General features: G+C 38.9%; 1 protein-coding gene across 5 annotated transcripts in view; it reads right to left on the bottom strand.

Annotated features, from left to right (window-relative positions):
- The window catches only part of ITSN2 (intersectin 2), a 123,475-nt gene that overhangs the window by 45,558 nt on the left and 56,539 nt on the right, over positions 1-21,378 (bottom strand). For all 5 annotated transcript variants that reach the window (XM_019537307.1, XM_019537306.1, XM_019537310.1 and 2 more), the window contains 13 exons: positions 19,111-19,311; positions 18,556-18,652; positions 14,590-14,732; positions 13,287-13,350; positions 11,187-11,324; positions 11,005-11,090; positions 9,886-10,148; positions 8,836-8,985; positions 8,431-8,571; positions 6,986-7,073; positions 6,387-6,526; positions 2,767-2,903; positions 946-1,394 (listed from right to left, as the gene is read on the bottom strand). In XM_019537307.1, the coding sequence (XP_019392852.1) occupies positions 946-1,394; positions 2,767-2,903; positions 6,387-6,526; positions 6,986-7,073; positions 8,431-8,571; positions 8,836-8,985; positions 9,886-10,148; positions 11,005-11,090; positions 11,187-11,324; positions 13,287-13,350; positions 14,590-14,732; positions 18,556-18,652; positions 19,111-19,311 (2,097 nt within the window). The remainder of the gene's footprint in view (positions 1-945; positions 1,395-2,766; positions 2,904-6,386; positions 6,527-6,985; positions 7,074-8,430; positions 8,572-8,835; positions 8,986-9,885; positions 10,149-11,004; positions 11,091-11,186; positions 11,325-13,286; positions 13,351-14,589; positions 14,733-18,555; positions 18,653-19,110; positions 19,312-21,378) is intronic.

Here is a 21,378-nt window from a genome sequence, read left to right as displayed (position 1 = left end):
TTATTAGCATGACAGACAGAGGTAACAGTGGACAGAGTGCACCAGCTGCTGAGCCAAAGTGTGAAATCCATTTGCCCTCCCACCTGTTCCTGTCAAATCATTTCTGCAAGGCCATGTTTTAAAATGGTTTTATTTATTTATAACTTTTTTAAATTTTCTGAAAAGAAAAAGTTGTCCCAACACAGCACAGGCTGAGGATCTTGCCAAGGAGATACAAATAGATGGAGCAGAAATATACTGTATATTCTTATTTGCCATTTTAACTCTACTTGTGCTACTGCTAACCCAACTGCACTAATGTCCTTCAGCTCTTGACTGTCAAAAATTGTGAGTGGGGTTTGTACAAGCTTTCAGCACTGCCCTAATTCTGCTCCTGTGAAATCAATAATAAACGCCACTCCCACTAGCTGTAACGGGGATAACATTAAACCAACATAAACCATTTTTCAAATCCCCATAAAAGTGGATTTCTATCTTGATTTCTATATAACTGACTTTGTTTCTGACACTTGTATTTTCTCTGTTAGTATTAAAAGAGTCGCTGTGGCTGCAGGCTGGGCCTGTTCTCTTTACTTGGAGCTTATCTGTTCATTTTCTACTAAAAATTATTTTAAAATACGTTCTAAACCTCTACACAAATATCCTGCTTTCAAGGTTGGAGTACAGGTCTCTCTCTCAGAAAAGCTGAAGTGTTACTGTTGTGAGAGGGCAGGATTTGTTGGCTGCAATTCCTGAAAGATTTGTAAATTGGGGGAGCCTCCTTGAAGTTAACAGAACTCTGCTGATTTACAGCAACTGAAGATAGGGACCAGGTTTTCTAACATTATTTTTTAAATGCTAAGTTTCCAATATTGTCATTTTGACACAAGGTGCCTAAAATACAAAAGTACAAATATCTATTAACCCCCCGGGACACTTTAACCAAAGCCAAGAGGTGAAGGGTACCTTCATTTTTCCCTGGTGGCTTAAGATTTCGACCATCCGTTTGTTTCAATAAACCTGCCAATTTCTCATTTAAGTTTAATTTAGAAGCTCGTTTCTCTGACTCTTGCGTATTGGCTGTGTCTTTTCTTTTCTTTACTTCTTCATGCTGTTTACGCCGCTCCTCAGCTTGTCTTGTAATCTGTTCTTGCTTTTTTCGGTCGTCTTCTAGTTGTCTCTGCCTTTGTTGCTCTGTTTCTCTCAGAATTTCAGCTTGCTTTTTCCTCTCTTCCTCCTCATGTTTTTGCTGTTGGGACTCTTTCTCTCTCATCTGAGCAGCTGCCTCTTCTGCTTTTAGCCTTTCTTCTTGAATTTTTTCCTGTATTCGCTCTTCATGTAGTCGCTTTTTTTTCTCTTCTTCTTCCTTTCGGATATTTTCCTGCCATTGGTTCTCCTTCTCCCGTTTTGCTTTCCTTAAAGAAAAAAGGGAAAATAAATCTGAAAGTAAGCAATACACTCTTCCTGAACAAGCTTGGTGACAATCATAGCTCAAATTTAGACAAGACTGGCCCTACATCTATAGTATCCTCCTTCCTCTGGGAGTACAGTGAAGTACTGCTGGTTCACTAGCTACAAAAAAAAAGAACCAATGGCTTCAGGTCTTCAACCAAGCAGGGAAGCTGGTCCATGTTCAGTCTCTACCCTAAGAAGTAGGGCTATGTGAAATTTTGGCAGCTATTTAATTTTGGAGGTGTTTCAGCCCATTTTGGCGCCTGAAACACCGAACCTGAAACAAAACAGAAGGCTTCGAAACACTTCCAAAATGAAACAAAAGCATCCAAAACATTTTAGAAATGTGTTGGATGTTTCGGAGGCGCCCTCCAGGATCAGTCTGGCATGGCCCTGTAGCTCTCTGCTTAAAGTGCCTGGAGGCTGGGGCCAGGCAGGGGATAGGGACGGGCAGGGCAGCCACGGGGGCTTCTCCCATGGCTCTCCTCACCAAGGCAGAGGCAGGCACAGCCAGAGGAGCTGCGGGAGAACCTGCAGCCGCCCAGCTGTGTCTGCCTCTCCCGACCAATCTGAATCTCCAAAACAAGGCTGAAACTCCAAAACTGAATCGGCTGAATTAAAACAGAACAGTGATCCAAAACATCGAAATGAATTGCTGTTCGCCCAAACATCTGAATCCAAAACCAAAATGAAACACAGCCATTTCGCACAGCCCTACTAAGAACACAGAGAAGAGATCATTGACAGATATCACCTTTATTTCAACAACAAGGTTATCACTTGTGTCTAAAATACAATCCTAGAAGACAATCTCCCTGCACCTTCAGCACTTTGGAGGCAATGATTTGAGACAGTGCTGAAATATCTGGTCTTTGTTATTCGTGTGTTATAAAAAAAAAGGCATTGGACAAGATCTCTATACTATATCAAAGTGGCAAATGTACTACTCTGATTGATATTCTGCGGTGTCTTCAGCCAAGGGAAGAGCTTCAGAGGGGTCTTGTGGTAGAAAAACTGCTCACACTATTGGTTCTTGGATAATAACATATTGTAGAAGTTATATGAAAGACAATCAATATCACTTGCATGCATCTTACTGACCTCTTGGACAGGACTGGGAAAAGGTCATACAACAAAGCTGTTACCACATGCTTGATGATTACTCCTGACAGAACTTGGGAATCTAAATCTCAGCAATTAAAATAATAATAGATAAGAATGCACTTGCTATAACCAGGTCACTGATAACAAGTGACCAAAAAAAATCTAACCTCAACAAAGCAATACTTCATTTTAAGAACCGTATGGTTGTCTGATAATTCTGAGCCAAGTTACCTTGCAGCCTCATCCTCCAGTCGCTTTTTCTGTGCCAGGTCAACTCTTTTTTTTTCTACCTCTCTTATTTTATCTTGTTTTATTTTGTGGAGCTGCTCAAGAGCTAACTGCTGTGTGCTGTAGCTTTCTCTTAGTTCCTACAGAGGAAACACAATGAAGTGCATTAAAAGATAGACGTCAACTCATTTTTTTAGCTGACCAACCAGGCATTTAACATGCTTTTTGATCCAAGTTTTAATACAAATGGACAGGGCATTCTAAAATAAATTATGGATGCTAGAACTCAATGAAAATGGAGAGACAAACGGAGGAGAATATAAAAATAGCAAGCAGATCTGCAAACCCTCTTACTCAGTTTGTGTTGCTCTGGGTAGGTTGCCTCTTAGGGGAAAAGCAGTATAGCTGCATCTACACAGAACTACAGGATGGCCAATTAGCACTGCTGACTAACACGGTCAAATAAACCAAATCCATTCGAATTAGCCCACCCGGAGTGCAGTCATGTTCTCTAGCCTGGAACTGGAGTCATAGAAAAGTAGGGCGGGAAGGGACCTCCAGAGGTCATCTAGTCTGACCCCTGGCTAAGGTAGAAGCATCCCTATCTCACCATCCCATATAAACCATAATCTACCCCGACACAATGTAGACCTAACACCGTAACCTGAGACAGATAAAAGCAAGAGGACCATGGCAGCCAATGTTTTGCTTCTATAAAATTTTGTCAATATACACTCAGGAGGTCCTGGGAAGAGGGCCATGCCCCCCTCTGTAAAGGAAGGCAACCCTCCCTGCCCCACCCACATCCATACCAATCTGACCATGGTGCAAAATTCCTTCCTGTCCCAAATATGACTTAGCATTGAGGACAGCACATGTGAAGCTGCACAGTGTGTTTGAGAATACCACTGCCTGACACAGTAAGTTTACTGTGTAGACACAGTCTAAATTTCCTAAAGAAACATATCAGCAATAATATACCAGAACATACTTTAAAAGATTGATAATGTATTTATAGATTACTACAATTATTTTTTCTTAACAGCCACAGTGAATCAAATACACGTACCGACAAGAAGGTAAAAGGTAGCATCTCATATAAGATTACATATATACTGTATAGAAAATATTCAGGAATAGTCTATTCCCACTGCAATACTGATACACTTTTCCTAGAAAGCCTGAGTATTTGTATAATAGACTTAATAAGAAAAAAAGGCAAGGTAACAAAACTTCCATTGCTCCAGGACATCTCTCTGCAATAAATTAGAATAGGCAAATTATGTTTCATATATTATTTGAAGTCCTAGCATTGATGGGGGAACACTTTCTCCATTCATTTTAAACAGTTTAAAACTCATGTATAACAAGTATCTTCATAATACATTTTTGGTGACTATTGGCAAAAAACAAACAAACTAGTGAAAATCTATTTCAATGTTACAGAATTTTACTGTTTCAAAAGTAGACTTGTCCATTAAATAATTCAGAAGATAATTTACAAGAAAAAAGACGGTATGAATTTTACAGTAAGCACTGGTGAAATACCATTAGCATAATCAGTAATTTGACCACAACACAGAAAAGCCAACTGTGTTAGGAGAAAGCAGTAAGAAAACTTTTATATTGGTTTAACCTGGTGGCTTGGCAGCATTACATTAAGATGCTACATGTACTATCCTGGGCATTGATGCAATTGCAGGATTCTTCTGAAGCCACTGGCTGTATCCAGACACATGCAGACATTTGTTTCCCTGGGGACAACTAACAGCCAGACATCTTGTGCCACTGCTAGTTGTTCCCGGGGAACGCCCATGCCACATGCATTCTGGCACATGGCAGGTTACCTTGGGTGGGTTAGGGATGGCTGGGGCCAGCATCTGGCTGCCTCAGCAGCCTTACCTTGGGTTCTGGGGGCCTCCCAGGGCTGCATCAGAGGTGATCCTGCTGCTTAGAGCCTGGCTGGCAGCTGGAGTGTGGTCAGCCAGGCTCTGGTTTTGAGCAGTACATATTGCCCCCATGTGCACCGCTCCACTTTTTTTGACCTCTAGATATCCCCCTGCACTGCTCCCTTGCAGCACAGAGAATGGCTGTGTGATATGTGGCATGTCTGTGGCGCCACATACTGCATGGTGACACTCATCTGGATGTGGCCACTGAGTTGACTCTCATTTAGGGCATGTGAGAAATGTGGGTTGGAGACAGAAAAGGGAGAATGCAAGGGGAGAGATTTGTTTATATCAAAGCATAAAATGTTACTTTGATGATACTAACTGAAAAGGAAAAAAAATACCTGGGTTAGCTGATGGATAGATTAGTCCACTTACAAACGTGCTGTTATCACTATTTTTGGGTTTTGTTTTCCAAGCTTTTAATTTGAAGCCTTTAGATAGCAGACAGATTTAAAAGCAAGCAGAAAGAAAACAAGACTGTTCATTCCATTTCTGTCAGTTTATTTTCAGAATGAGATTTTCAGGTAAGAGCTAAAGAAGTATCACATGCACAAAAGAAAAATATAAACAGAGAAAAACTGTGAAATAATTAAAAGCGAAAGAGGCAAAGATTAGAAAATAACCTTAAGTAAGAGGAAGAGGTTGTTGAGACAGCTTAGCAGGGACAAAAGGCACTGAAGAACAGAATCATCCATATTCTCACACTGTAAGATAAGGCAGATAAAAAGCCAATTACATTTTTTTAAAATATACTGAAGGGAAGACTATGTTGTTGACAAAGCCACTGAATGTAGCTGGACTGCTCTCAGTAATCAACAAGCCATGCAGTAATGTGATTCCAAATACAAGTAATTAATATTGGGTGGAGAAGAATACGGCTTTTTTTTTTTTTGAAAGAAGAAAATCTCAAATGTTATTGAGAGTTTCCCCTTCAGCTCTTTTCAATGGATGTAATGTGGTCCTTCCTCTGAAGAGAAATCATTCAGTTTATTCTAAAATTTGCATCAATGCCACTAGGAATACACTAGCAAATGAAGCAGAGTAATGCTACCTATATATGAAACTTGCATGCATTAGATAGGTTAATATGCATCTAAAGCAAATGGGCTCCTGTTATACCAGCATGTTACTTTTATTGCCCTCTGCACATATCTTGTACTTGTTACAGGAACAAGAACATTATCACCAAATCAGAATATCTTATGGGCTGTTCTGGCCTTATTTTTTAGTATCTTATTCCAGTAAAAGGTAAACAATGAGAACATTCAGTTTACACCAGGAAAATGGTAGTACCACAACCTCATAGTCACGGAACCAGAACTTGTAGGGTGCTGCACACCCCCAACTTTGTCTCTTTGAGGAGAAAAAAATCAGAATGAGCAATGAATACATCTGGAAAGGCATGGTAGCATGACACATGCAGAGAAGTAAAAAAGATCAATTTACAGCTATGAGGTGTGTATTGTTTATTTTCAGATTGTGCCTTTTGCTGGAAGACATTTGGTAAACATTTGGATAGCTTTAAGATGGGACAGACTTTCAGAAATGGAACTGCATCATGAGATAGCAAATGCAAGTTTGATAGGGTCACCAAACTTTTATGACTGGACAGAGAAGAAAACACAGTTTACAGTAATAGGGCAGTATGTTCACAGAATGACTGTACTGTACCTTAAGGTGACTATTAAATGTATCCATTTCAGAGAGTTTGGAAGCAGTTTCCTTTTCTAGGGCATCTAGTTGTTCCCGAAGTCTTTGGCACAATTCTTCCTTTTCTAAGGATTTCTTGTATACAGAATTGATTCCTGGACCTGAAAATAAAAGAACATGGAGTTTTACACTGACCTGTATTTTTAATTACCATTTCTATTTCTTTTTAGTGCCTGTGAACTCCCAGTTAAGAATCTGTTTGTTTATACTGTCTTTTTCTTTTCAAATACTGTACAACAGGACCCTGGTCTCCATTTACAGGTGTTAGGCACCCATAAAATCCACATAACATGGTTGATGTTAGTTCTTTATATCGAATTAGTTTGACTTGGATGCAAATACCTGAAAGCTGACTGTAACATGGTTTGCAACTCATTTTCCAGTATAAAACTGGTGTAACTCCTGTCATTTAAATGATGTTACTCAAAAGTTTATACTACTGTAAGCAAAAGGAAAATTTGGGTAGCAAGAGTGCCTGTACTGTAGCCAGTATCTGTTATGTTTCAAGTATAGAAAACTGGCATATAGATCAAAGAAAGAATTTATTTGAACATGCTTACTATTAGAGTTGTCCAGCTGCACATTTTTAATTCTCTCATTTAACAACTGTTTTTCAGGAACTAAATGGATTAGCTTATTCTGATATTCCTGCAAATATAAGAAAAGGTACAATAGATTTTTAAGACTGGTTAATATTTGTTTACATACTAACAAGCACTATGGAGAGAGTTTTCAACATTTTAACTTGGGTGTGTCACAGAACATTGGTACAATTTTTTTCCTGTAATGGATCATATTTTATGATCCCCAAGTATATACTATGAAAGAGACACAGAAATATTAAGCACAGAGGGAATGAACACGAATAGAGCACACCAGCAAAACATTTGTACATATGGCAGAATACAAATTTCAAAGAGAAATCCAAATGCTTTTTTGAAACAAGCCATCAAGTAATAGTTTTCAGTCTCTGATAAATAAGACAGAAGTAAAACGCTATTCACACAATTCACAAACCTAGTGACATGTTATTCATTGGTTTAACACATGACATTTTTAATTCTTGAAATCACAAATCAATTGTGACATCTTACATATATTAGAAATTTGCATGGTGATAAATGACCAGTCACTTGTTTAGCTCACCAATGTCTAGTCCAAATATAGAGTAAGAAATCTACAAGTCACAGGAAGGCATCTTTGCCTGGAACAAGACTCCTAAATCACAAAGACACTTTTGAAAATTTTGCCCAGACAGATGCGTGAGTCCTGACATAAAAGCCTATGTTCCTTTTAAAACACACAAACCCAATTTTATTTTTCAGGAAGTGTTATGAAATTAGGCAAAAACATTTGAAACTTTTTTCAGGTTAAAAGTCAAGTCCCTATATTTTCAAAAGTAAACAACCACTAATCTTTCATAAATTATATTAATTCAATAAAATTTGCTAAACTACATAGACTAATTGTTGTAATAAATCAAAAACCATCCGTTGATGCATCATCTATATAAGCTCCATCACCCTGCTTCATTCAAAGTTCCAGAAAGAACCAAGATACTGTAGAAAAAACACTGCACAACTCACGTGTCTTCACTGGAATGGCATCAGTAAGGATAATCCCTTTAAGCATTTTACTTGGTTTTGGAAGGATGTAGAAAACAGGCAGACATTTTGTAGGATCCCCCAAAATAACTTCCTACCTGGGCTCTGTAAAACTAATATATATTACTGGAACTATGGTCAAAACTTCACCTCTAACCTGGAAAAGTTATTGCCAATTGATCAGAACTACAAAGTTCTTTTCCCAACTTTTTAAAAAATGAAATCAGCACTGTCTAACCTCATTTTACTGGCCATTTCTGCTTTATGTCTTCGCTGCACCTTATCTATTAAATTAATTGACATTACCATACTAGTCTCTCTTATACTGCCTTTCTTTATAACTGCTGAAGAGGTGTGAAAGGAGAAGTAGAGAACACTAGGGTTAGCCTGACGTTACATACCTGAAGCTGTTGTTGCAGCTGTTTGATTTCCATAATTCCCAAGTCATATTTCTTATCTAGTGCTTCCAGCTCACTTTTCCGAATTTGTTTTCTGCTTCGCACATCCTGCAGTCTGCCTGAGATCTGCTGATGCTTGTCAGTCTGTAGATAAACAGAAGATTAAACCATGTGTAGTAAACAATTTAGCAAGTGCATCACTAAAACTTCTGTGAAAAAAATCAGTTCAGCCAAAATGTAATTAAGAATAATTCTCAAATAACCCCCAAAAATCAAACAATAAACCAACCCCACCAAAATCAAGTTTCCATAGCTCATTCAAACAAACGAGCACGTTATTAATATGTATTTGCATAATACATAATTTGCTCTTTCATATAAACATAATGAGTATGACAAATGCCTCACCAGGGCTTCTAATTCAAGATTAAGGCTCTTCTTCCTAGCAGTTAACTTGACAATTTCTTCTTGTTCCCGATTTCGTTGATTAAGAAGATCTTGGCGCCGAATTCTCTCCCATTCCAGTCGCCGCTGGCGCTCAAGTTCCTGTTTTGCTGCCTAAGATAAATTATAGCATCATAAACCTACAATATTCTTTAGAAACTCTAAAGCCAACTAGAAGTGTGATAGTACTGATTATAAATATTTACATTACACACATTACATACCTGTTCTTAGCCACATAAAGAGTTGGCAACATTATTTCCAGTATAACCATGAAAAGTAATAGGAAGTCTGTAGCTTTTTGAAAAACCACAGTAGTGAAGCTTTACTGAATGTCAACCAGCCCTAGATCCCAGATTTGGCCTGAAGGGCACTATTCAGGAGGAACCTGACCGGACTGGCCACAGACTGCTTGTACATTAAAAAATCCCCTACTTGCTTCACCAGAAGCAGTAGTGCGTTACTTTGACTTGGCTCCACAGCATCTCTTATAGATCAGGCACTTCAGAGGGGCTTTTGGGCATTTTTATCTAATAGCTGATTCAATCAGCTATTAGATAAAAATTGCCAAAAAAGCCCCACTAAAGCACTTGATTTATACAGACACTGTAGAGCTGGGTCAAACTAATGCACGCTGCCTCTTCTGGGCATGTGCTGGACTTGGTGCGGGAACACGTGGAGTTTAAAGTAAAGCACTGGGTTTTTGTTTTTAATGTCTGCAAGTAGTCGAAGTGAATAAATTTTAACTGAAACTATGGAGAAACTTACTTAAACCACATTTGTCCTAGGATCAACAGGCAAAATAATACCAATTTCATGCTTCAGTACCGAGTAGTTTTGGGGTTTCTAACTACTTAGACCAACATGCTACACTGAGAAGTAATGAAAGTTCAAACACACCCAAAATTACACCTCCCCAAATGGACAAGGAATAGCTTAACTGGTTGGGTTCACTGAATGGATGTACAGACTTCTTAAAGGACCGTTAAAAATAAGTGTAATTAAGCAGACAACCTCCCGTCTTTCTATTTCTTTCCTCCTCTCTTCCTCCCTCTGTCTTTCCAGCTCTCGTTGTTTCTCCAACTGCCTTTCCAGTTCAAGCTGCTTTTTTCGCTCCTGTTCCTGCCATTCCCTCTCTCTTCGTTCCTGCTCTTCTCTTTCTTTCTGGGCCTTACGCTCTGCCTCTCTCTGCTGTTGTTCCAGCAGGATCTGACGGCGTTTTTCCAGTTCCATGTTTCCTCTCTCATAGTTTGCTTTCCTCTTGTCCTCAAATGTAACTAAAACACAGAAAGGCAGTTAGCATTGTTTCAGACAAAATGTCATCTTCAAGCAGGATCTTCTACTACATTACTAATGCCTAGAAAACTAAGTTATCTCAGGTCACCATCTCACAGTTTTTTTAAACACCTTGAATGGTGTAGAGCTAAAATATTGTTTTCTTTTCTTTTTGAGCACTGATATTCACTTAAGTTTTCAGAATCCTGCCAGAGGCAAAATTTCATTTTTATGGTCAGCCCAAAGTAATTTTTTTCCTCTGGTATTTTACCTTTTCACAAAAAAACCAAAAGACAAAAACAAAAAAAACCATCACTGGCTGAACAAGGTCTGTTTGGTTTTTTTTTTTTAACCAGATCACAATTTAACACTGACAAATAAAATAACTTTATTTGTGCAGAATAATATAAAGGTAACATTCAGAAGCTGAGGAATAGCTGAGTTCTTGGTTTATAACGTATGAAAAGAAAGTACATAAATTACAAAGCTCATCATTTTTTAAATTTATTTTTAAAATTTTCTCTACAAGACGCAGGCAAAGGCCAGCAAGAAACAGATGGTAGTAAAGTCTAATATTGTGGGACCAACCAAGCTACGTTCAAGTGCTTGCAGGCTCAAAATCTTGTATTAGTTGAAAAAGTACTGCTTACCCTACATTCATAATGTTTTCTTAATTGTACATAACTGACAGCATCATCTACACAATCTTCCCTCTACCTATGATGAAAGGTACATTACCCCAGAAACACAGATGTTTGAAAGCCCCGGGTTCCCTCATCCCATTTTAGTTTCTAAAAGTTTTAGCAGAGTTCAAAGTACAGTTTTGTAGGCTCACACAGCTCAAAACCTCATTCTTACCTGGCTGTTTTTTCTGGGGCTCTTCTTCTTGTGTTTGCTGGTAAGACTGCAGTGCTCCATTAATATTTTCAGCATACTTTCCCCCTCTGTAAAGATACATTTTTGTTGGGAGGTTAAAAGTGTATCAATATTTGTAGCCTTTGCATCAGATTTGTCATGTGTCACTGCCTTTGGCAATTTACCTGAAAGAAGGAGGTACCAATTCCGGGGGAAGTGTCAGTGGCAGAGGTTTTCCAGCTTTGGCCATATCAGTAAGATGCATGGCTAACACAAACTCATCAGCCTTCAGCTGTCCATCACCATCAATATCAGCAAGTGTCCTGAGTAAAGTATAAGAGCAATGACGTCAGCGGAAGTGAAGCTGAATGATTACTTGGAAGGGATAGCTTAAATTATTGCAGAACAATTTCTGAAAGGATTATTTTATGGAATAAACTGGTAAAAAATCTTCCTCTTAATAAAATCAATGGCAGATGAAAGAAAATTTTATTGTGCTATGTTATAGTTTTATTACAGGCCTTGCCTTTATACAGCTTGTTTCAAGAAACAGCAAAAATACAAGCGGGAAATGAGGATGAGAAAGAGGTACATGACTTTCCTCAGGGTGACATGACAAACCAACAGCAGACCTGGGAACAGAAGACAGCCCTATATACAACCCACTCTTCTGAAGTTCACAGCATCTCCTGGTTTATTACCTCCCAGTTCTTTTCTCAGGATTTCAGCAACTTAAATTTAGGTTCTCAACCTCCTAAAGGAACCTAAATGTAAGGCTCTTTTCTCCATGCCAGCAGTTTGTCTGATAATGCTGTTTCAGAGCTCCTTTAAGCAGGCAGGTGAGAGGATCAAGCACTTCCTGAACTTGTTTATATGGGGAGGCAGGATAGGTACTTGCCTTACCTCCCTACCCCCACACAAAATACTTTGCAAGGGCAAAAGGTAAGGAACAGATGCTTCCAGAGATGTGTGCAAAGGAACTGGAACATCCATTAAAAGGAACAAGTCTGATCTAGATACACAGATCTTGTTGCAAGACTAAGTCACGGAAGTACTTGCCACTGTAGTGATCTTCCTCACGAAGAAGTCTGACCAGAAAATAATAAGAGAAGGGATTTCTAGTCAAAACCACAGTTAATCAAAGTGTTTTTTTTCTCCTGTTTATTGTCTGACACTACTTCTGAATCATGTTAAAATAACACTACATATCAAAACAAAGTATTGATAATTCCCAACTTTGGAGTAGAGAGGTGGTTAGCTGTACTAATTTGAAGTCAAGGAGAAGGTAGGGCAGGGTGCCACCTTAAAGACTAGTTAGCTTAGAGATACACAAACTTTTGTAGGCAATAACCTACTTTATTAGATGCTGTGCACACTTTGGTGATACCGACAGCGATATGGACGATCAGTATTGTGAAAGTACACAAACCATCTTGCATCCAACCAGGGCTATTCAAACTTTGAGCCTGGACATGCAGGAGGATGCAGTCATTGTGCATCTGCTTATTCCATCACTACCTTGAGCAGGCGCACAGAACCTCAAGTCTTGATTTTGATCCTACAATGTACCACCTAACAGCAGAGACAACAGGGTAAAATTGTAATTTGCTGCTCCTATGAGCCAATAGTAAACAACTGCTCTTGGGACAAAAGGAAGAGGGAGACCTGTGACTCAGAGGGTTGTCTGCAAAGGGTTGTGGATTCCTCTGGGATGGTAAAGTTTACAACTCACTCCGAGTAGTGTCAAAAGGCAAAACCTAGACGTTCCAAGACTCATTATCCAAGTCTCCAGAAGACTGCAATTATTTCTACCACCACAGCAAGGACAGCTGTTAATCAAAGTGAAGCGTACAGCTATTAGCACACAGTAACTAATAAACTGAAGGACCACTGATTAAAACAAATAAAGTCTTTCCCCTCCTACCTCCAACTGAAATCAACAGACTTTGCAATTTTGGCAGAATTTTGATTTTGAACTTCTACTTCTAACCCATTGTGTTAAAGAAACAAGCCCTCCAGGTTTTACAACTCACTTCACTGAACATGAAATGAATATAATTAATTTACAGTCTGATGTGAGAGAAATGCAAAATAGCAACGAAGTGAAAAATAAAGCGACCTTTCAAACACTGTAGCTTTAACAAACAGAAAATTAGCAAAATTGTGAAACAGGTTAATTTTTCATTAATGTTTAAATTGTACTTACCTCATTAACATTCCTTTTTGAAGAACAGATTACATTCATCACATACTATATCTCTTACTGGCCAGTGAATTAAACTTACCAAATTGTAGCCAGCTGAGTCTGGGAAAGATTAGACTGAAGAAGGGCATTTTTTGCTTGGAAACCTAAGTGAAGGTATGAAAATTCTTAATAATTATAATAAAACATTTATTTAGGCAAAAAGATGGATACTAAAATTGTGTGCATTGTAACCTGGGGCAAGCAGAGGTTAATTCTTAAATTTTACTTGACCCATTTGTGCTGATATTAAATTAACATCAGTAGTTTCAACTTCTGTCCTCTTTTAAACCTGGAAATACCAGTCTCTCTTTATACATACAGAAATATAACTGGAGCTCTCGGGATTACCTGTTCTTACTCAGCTAGTCCCAGGACAGACAACCTGGGGTAAATATAAATGTTTATAGCAACCTTCAAAGTTGTATGTTGAATATAACTGGTTCTTAGCCCACAGTCTGAGCTGTAAGCATGGGGCCACTGGCATTTCCCAGCAACCAGAAATATATGACTTGCTGGGCAAGTTCCCAAGCCCTTCAGCCTTAGATTCTACTATTATCAGCTGGCTCCAAATCAGGAGAAAAAAAAAAAAAGAGAGACTGTATCTCATTCTTCAATCTCAACATCCCTTACAAAAGCGGTGAAAATGCTTCCATTTTATAGACAAGGAAACTGTCTACAAATGAGAAGGGAAATGGACTTGCTCTATGTAACAAAAGTCAATTGTGAACACAGGCCTGTGGACTGGAGCAGATAACAAACCTTTCCTAGCCTCCTGCCTAAGGAGTTTAGAGAAATCCATGCTTTCTTAGTGACTATGTATGGCATTTTTCAAAATCAATTATTTAGAAACAAAATATCTCACTGAAAAAAATCACTGGAGCTTGTGCTCCCAAAGCATACAGGGACTTCTGAAAAATTCCTACCTTAATTCCTGTGGGGAAATAGTATGTTTCTTGCACTGCTCATTTTGTCTAAGTGGAAAAACACCACTAAAAGGTATATAACAGAGCAATTTCTATGGCTTGTACATAGTACAGTAATACAGAGTGCCTGTATACATCAGTGCACAGTAAAAAAAGGATACTGCAGATGGCTTCTATTTTATTCACCTGTGTATGAGATTATATAGTGTATATTCACCCCATTAGTATCAGGCTAGATTGAGAAGAGAGAATGAAGATCAATTCAGCCATTCCCCATTACTTAACATATGTGACCTGTTGGTCAGTGTTATATTTAACACTGTGAGCCCCAGAACACACAGCTAAACTGTAAAAACTTCCATTGGCCTACATTTCTAACAATTAAGAAGCTCTTTTTCCTAGCTCAAATGTTATACTGACCTGATAGATATCCACTCATGCCCTTATCAAGACTGTTAAATTTTTGTCTATATTTTAACCTGGAGGCCTGAGGAACAGCCCAGTCTGAGGATCCAGTCTTGGGTGAATTCCCAGTTAGTGAAGTAGTAGAGGAAGAATTTGAACTGCAATACAAATGTTTAAAAGAAAAAACAAATCTAAATTATAAAGGTTCCCTTCACAGATCCTAGATTATATGCTATTTATCCTATTACAGGGCTGTTTTTCTCTTTTATACACCATGCAGCCCTTAGCATAACATGATGCTCATCCTGCCTCAGGACGCTACTGTAATATAAACATTATTTGGTAATTTAGATGTATACCCCACCCTATCTAAAGGGCTTATAATAGTTTCATTACACAATGTTTTCAAGCCCGCAATGAAATTAGGAACACAGGACTAAAAGGGACTGGGTAGGTTATCATCAACTCCAGTCTTCTGCTATCACAGACAACTATATTATATAATTCCCACCATATTCTGATCATGCTTCAACTTAAAAGTAATTTTTTTGCCCCCACTGCTACTACTGGTAAATTGTTTCAGCAGCAAATTGCCCAGCTGATTAGAAACCTTCTTCTCATTATTCATAGCTTGTTTGCATCTTTCTGTTTTTGTGCCAACATTGTCTTTTAAATAGCAGTGCTCCTCTGTGTTTACCCAGCTGATATATTTGAAAGAGCATTCAGACACCTTCCCAGTCACTGTTTAACTTGGGTAAACAAGCCAAAACTCTTCAGGTCTGCTTTGTAAGATTGGCTCTTCATACCCCTAATCATCTGAGATGGAATCAAAGAAGTGCAGATGATTCCACCTTTTGTGAATATACGTGTACACAGCTGTGCATAACTTTCTTCATGAAAAATCGGAACGTTTATATTAAATACAGCATTAAATACAGCAACATGATTTTTTAGAGCACTGCAGTGATAAATACAACAGAAAAAAAAGTTTTACTGACAGCACTGATAAATAACATGCCAGAAAACCGAAAATCTGAGAAAAGCATGACAAAATGACATATCTAGTACGTTCAGAAAGAATGAGACAATACATCACAATGCTTGTTAAAGCCTGTGGAATGACTTGAGGCCTAAGGAGAAAGTCTGAGAAGCAACTTTTAAAAAGAATATAAAAACTTGGTTTTCAGATTATATTTAGATCTGAGGAAGGACATTGGATGCCTGAAAGCTTGTCCAACATCTCTCCCAGCTATACAGTTGGTCCAATAAACAATATCACTAAAAATCCTTGCATCTAAAAATCAAACACTCATATAGAAAACAGCCAACCAACAAACTCACCCCCCAAAATATCTAGAGTTTCTATAATCACTGTTCCTCCCAATACCCCCAAACAAAAGGCTTCTTTTATACCATTTAGCTCAGATTTTGTGCTGCTCTTACAACACATGATGTCAATATATAATTTCATTGACTACATAGTACAAACCTGCTGACTACACAGGGAACTTCAGTGAAAAATACTAGCCCAGAGCAAAAAAGCAAACTTCTATTTGAAAACTTTTGTCATTTCTGCTGATAGTTTCTGACTGAGTTCATGATGATGTGGTCTATTTCAAAAACCAAAAAGCCAAATTGCTTTTTATGCGATCACTTTTAACATGTGAAGCCAATCAGGCTGTTAGGAGCAACCTAGCTTTTCTTCAGCATAAACTTTCTTCAAGACGCTGCTCTGTAGGCATGGTTACATGTTCATTAATGCACCATAATTACGGCGCATTAAGTTTAGTACCTGTAGTTACAGGCACTAATGTTAACGAGAGGTAACTGGTGCACCTGTACAGCTGCATGCTTTTTCATGATGCTAATGTGCAGTAGACTAATTCTACTGCATGTTAGCAGTTTTTGCTGGCCGTGCTAATGCACAGTAGAATTAGTCTACTGTGCCGTTAGCGTCCAATGTAGATGCATCCAATATCATGGTAAGTCTACTCTGTAGACTGGGACTTAGTTTCTTCTTCTCCCAAGATTTCCAATCATTTAATTTTCTGGAATACGCATTCCAGAAACTGGTCATAACCAGTCGAGTTGGTTACTGTTCAGCCAGGGATGGCCTACCTTTCTAAAACACAGCACTACCAGAAAAGTTCCCATTTTCTTGACTTTCTCCAAGGATGTTTGCTTTCTATGTTAGGGAGTAGAAGTCATTTGGACCCATAGTTATTCTTGATTGGCTTGCTTAAACCTTATGGTATCAATAGGTTCACAAATTAATCTCTTTGCTAGTTTTTAACACTGGTACAGTAACACATTTAATCCTACAATAGCACATCAGACTGCTTGTTTTCTTCATCAGTCTGGATTTTTGTTCAATGGTTTTATATATATATCTATCTATATCTCACTACCTAGACCAATCTACCACTACCTAGACCACGCTGTATTTCTTCCATGCATCTGAAACTAAAATTACAACATGCACTTCATATACCATTCTTACTTAAGTTTCATTATTTTTGAAATTCTATTAGATAAGTATATTCACAATGGCTACTCATTTAGACAAGTTCTACAAACATACTTCTATCTAATCGGCATGAATGAACACACTGCTGTAATGACATGGAACTAAGACAGGAGTTTGATGCGTAATCTATAGAATTATTCAGACTGGCTTGCTGCAAGCACCCTAAATGCTACTTATGGCTGCCTATACACATGCTCAGAGGCAGAGGGAGCCGTTTTAATTAGAGTGATTCCCAGATGGCTACTCTAATAAAAACAGCCTACAGTCACATGTATTAAGGCCCCTCCCACTCCCCACATATTAAAATGGCCGTGGGGGCTCTTTAACTAAAGCTCATTCAACAAGGTTTAGTTAAAGTGCTCCCAGAGCCATTTTAAAATGTGGGGGGCTTCATACATGTGACAGTGAGGTGATGCTGAAGCATTCTAATTAGAACGCAAAGCAGACTTGATTAATCGAGTCTGTTCTGATGTGTTCTAATTGGAACATGAATGAGCATATCTACAGGCAGCGTTTAAGTGCCTATATCTAGTACTTGCCTCCCTTTAAATGTAAGAATCTCAGGGCAGCTATGCTTCAGGGCAGGCTTCTGCTTAGATACAACCCAGACCGTACACCTTGGCAAGTGACTCTCCCCTAACCTTTGGACTGATTCATATCTGGGCCCGGGGTAGCCAAGTGCAATTTAGAGCCCTAGAAAGGGCCACATTAATATGCAGACAAAAGACATGACCAACTTGTATAAAAAAACCCACTGAATTCACCTCCACACTACTGCCATTGGTAATAGCACTGTCCACCATATGGCTAAAAGTATAGTAGTTAAAAGTATTTGTGCAGGATATGGGCTTTTCTTTCTAGCCATCCTTCATCCTCTTCCACTTCCCAGGAGATCAGCATGGCTGGCAGGGCATTGAATAAGATAAGTGAGAGCATTCAGTTGAACTGGACAAACAAGAAAGTAAGAGTAATGGAGCGAGGAGGAAAACAAGAACTACCCCCCATTCTCTGTAGAGAGCTCCTTGCTGCCTAAAACTAAATGTTCAATGCTTAAAACAGATCATTTCAAATCACTCTCTCGGGGCACATGCTCAGAAGTTAGGTGTTGTCTGAAGACTATTTGGTCTGTGGCTTCTATCACCTCTTCGTATGCTTTGCCTGTTTATTTTACTGTACATCTCATTCTTACCAACTATACATCCCATTCTTTTTGGCTTGAGTCCTACTTAAGACTCTTCTATGACATTTGTTGACAACGTTATTAATTGCGTGTATCCAAACACTTTCTTCTTTAAACTCTGAATGCATCTCCTTAAACTCTATCAATGTTTAGAAATGCAACACTTTTATAATATGCACTCTGAAGCTGAGAAGATGCAACCATTGTATTTTTCAAAACTGCATTTGTTGCTGAAGTCTAGGACACAGCAAATTGGGAATCTTAAGTTTCATACCTGCTAGATCCTAAATCGATCAGAGACTGTGCCTTTTGAATGTTAGTACCACCAAACCCTCCTGTCATGGGACTTAAGGAGCCAGTATGAGGCAATGCTGAAACAGAAAATAAAATAACATGGATACAAGCTAATGGCTACTTTGTAGCGAAGGCCCTAGATTTTGCTAGCAGCGAGACAGCTAAGCAATGTTGATTTTATCCAGGTGATAATTGGTGTAAATAATGAAGTAGAATACATAAATAATAACTAAATATTAGCTGTAAAGGAATATTGAAATTCATGTGCTCTGCGTTATATCCTACTGCCAACAGCCTGAAGGTGATTAAAGGCTATTTCAATAACAAACTCATGACTTTGTATGTGTTCAAATGTATGGACAGGAAGTTGAGCAGGCCACACTGGTTACAACTGGCCTTATAGAACAAATTAGAATTTTACATACAATACAGATTCTTTCTGCATTCAGATAAGATCTCATATTGCCAATCTAAAAATAAACTAAGACTTAGATACATGTGTCCAAAACGGAGTAACTCATTGTACTGCACTTACTTGAAGAGAAAGGCAGAGATAAAGGCTGAAGGAGACCAGATGTTCCATTTGGCAATGATGATGTACTGACAGAAGGCACCAGAGGAGCAGAGATAACCAAAGGAGGAACTGAAGTCACCGAAGCCAGGGATGACATGGGAGCTAAAGGTGCAACTGTAGGCACAGACGTTGGGATGGACAGGTTTGGCATACTACCCATTCCTAGAGCACAAATTAAATAATTAAGCTAAATAATTCAACATTTAATTTTGTAGCACGGAAACAGTATAGGGTTTTACACAGCCATTGCTTCCCCGTATCCCTCCATAAATGACAAATGTCCTGAACAGAACTCTATGCCCCAGATTTCAGCAGCAGGTCCTGCCCCTGCTGTCTCCACCCCTACTGAGTCCTTCTACCAGCCCTGCAGACCATGAAACATGGTGCCATACCTCTGACACCCCGGTCTAAACTATTCATACATACTCAGTTATAAACTCTAATTTCTCTCTTCATTTTGGACACACAATTCACATGTTCTAACCAGGAATGCAGAAGAACAAATGAAGAAATAAATAGTATGATTTAAACATGTTTCTACCTGGTTTCCACAAACAGCCAGTTTAAAACTATTTCTCTATAAGCTTTTCATAAGTGTAGCCTCTAAGGGACAGTAAATAATGGAACTAAAGTTATGACAATTTATGTATAAAAGAGATGTCCGCTGCTGCAAGACTAAATATTGCTTATCCTGAACCCACCACTCATGACTGGTACCAGGTGTTCTTGTCATGAGTTCTGAGACCATCCAAAAGTGTTCATGCAGATAAGAGGAACTGTAACTCTTGGAAGAAGTGATAAATTTTATTACACCACGTAGGATGACTGCCAAAAGACACTGGAAATATCTGAAGTCCCTGGCAGGGGTGGAGTAAGTTTGCCGGTTGTAGGGCGACTTATAGTTCTGGACTGACTCATGGATTTGGACTTGATTTGGCTGGGAACATGAGAAATTTATTTAAAAAAAAAAGAAAAAGTAAATTCCAACTGGTATGTTTGCTTGATATTGACCGAGTGTTTTAGAGACATGCTCCATTTGGGCTACATTCAATCAACTTTAAAATTGTTTTTCATTACTGAGCAGAGTTTAATGATAGGCAATGTATTTAATGAAGGAGGTTTTCTTATGTGCGAATAAAAAACACAGGGTTTGGGGCTTTTTTCCCCATGCTGATTACAGGGGGGGACATGACGTGTCTTATATTTGAGTAAATATAGTAATTAAGATCTCTTGTGGAAAAAGCATGCGCATACGTGTTTGTGACAGATGCATACAAATATGTGAACAAGAGGCACTCTAGTCAAAGTTATTAAACATGCTATTTTATAAACACCTCATGAAATACTGGGCCATGTGCACATGGACTGCTAAAGAGTAAAGGCAGGAAAAAAAAACAAGCAACAGAAATGATTCACTTAAGTCAGGGCTGTCAAACTGGTGGCCAGCAAAGGGTTAATTTCAAGTTTCCATGCTCACTCCCAGACATCATTTCCCCCACTGGCGCAGCTTCATGGTTTCTGGGCTCCCCTTAATTCTGGCTTTTTCTTCCAGCCTCCAACCCAGAGGGTGGTGTGGCAGAACACAGCACAGCCTGCAGCACTGGGGGAGCCTGCAGCCTGGGGACCATGTGGCATGGTACAGCAAGGGAGCATGCAGCCAAGGAGCTGAAGCTGAAGTCACGTGCAAGGTGCAGAGAGAAAGTGCCCGCATGTTCAGCGCAGGGTGTCAGTGGCTCATGCTGGTGCAGCTTATACAGCGTGGGGCCCCCAGCTGCTTAGAAGTTGGACAGCCTTGATTTAACTACCAGTTTCAGTCTGGTGACTTGCAAAAATGTTTCAAATGAACTCTCTCAAGAGAGATCTTATGTACTAGCCAAACTGCAGCTTTCTACTCATTTAAAATGATCATTTGGTTAGTGTCTTGAAGAGAGAAGAATAATATCTCCAAGTCAAGAGAACAGACCACAAACTATATGCCAACAGTGAGACGTTTTCATGAATCTCACAAACCATTCTTACTTAAATTCAGCATGATTCTTTATGAATACTACATAGAATCATAGAAGTCGGGTCGGAAGAGACCTTGTAGATCTTCAAGTCCGACCTCCTGCCCGGGCAGGAGAAAAACTGGGCTCAAATGACTCCAGCCAGGTAGGCATCAAGCATCTTCTTAAAGATCCCCAGGGTAGGACCCAGCACCACTTCCCTTGGAAGTCGGTTCCAGATCCT

Source organism: Crocodylus porosus, unplaced genomic scaffold (genome assembly GCF_001723895.1).
Source record: "Crocodylus porosus isolate Cpor-Errol unplaced genomic scaffold, CroPor_comp1, whole genome shotgun sequence".
In the NCBI taxonomy this organism is placed as follows: Eukaryota; Metazoa; Chordata; order Crocodylia; family Crocodylidae; genus Crocodylus; species Crocodylus porosus.
Note: the sequence above shows the minus strand (reverse complement) of the source record. Positions and strands in the feature narration are given on the sequence as shown.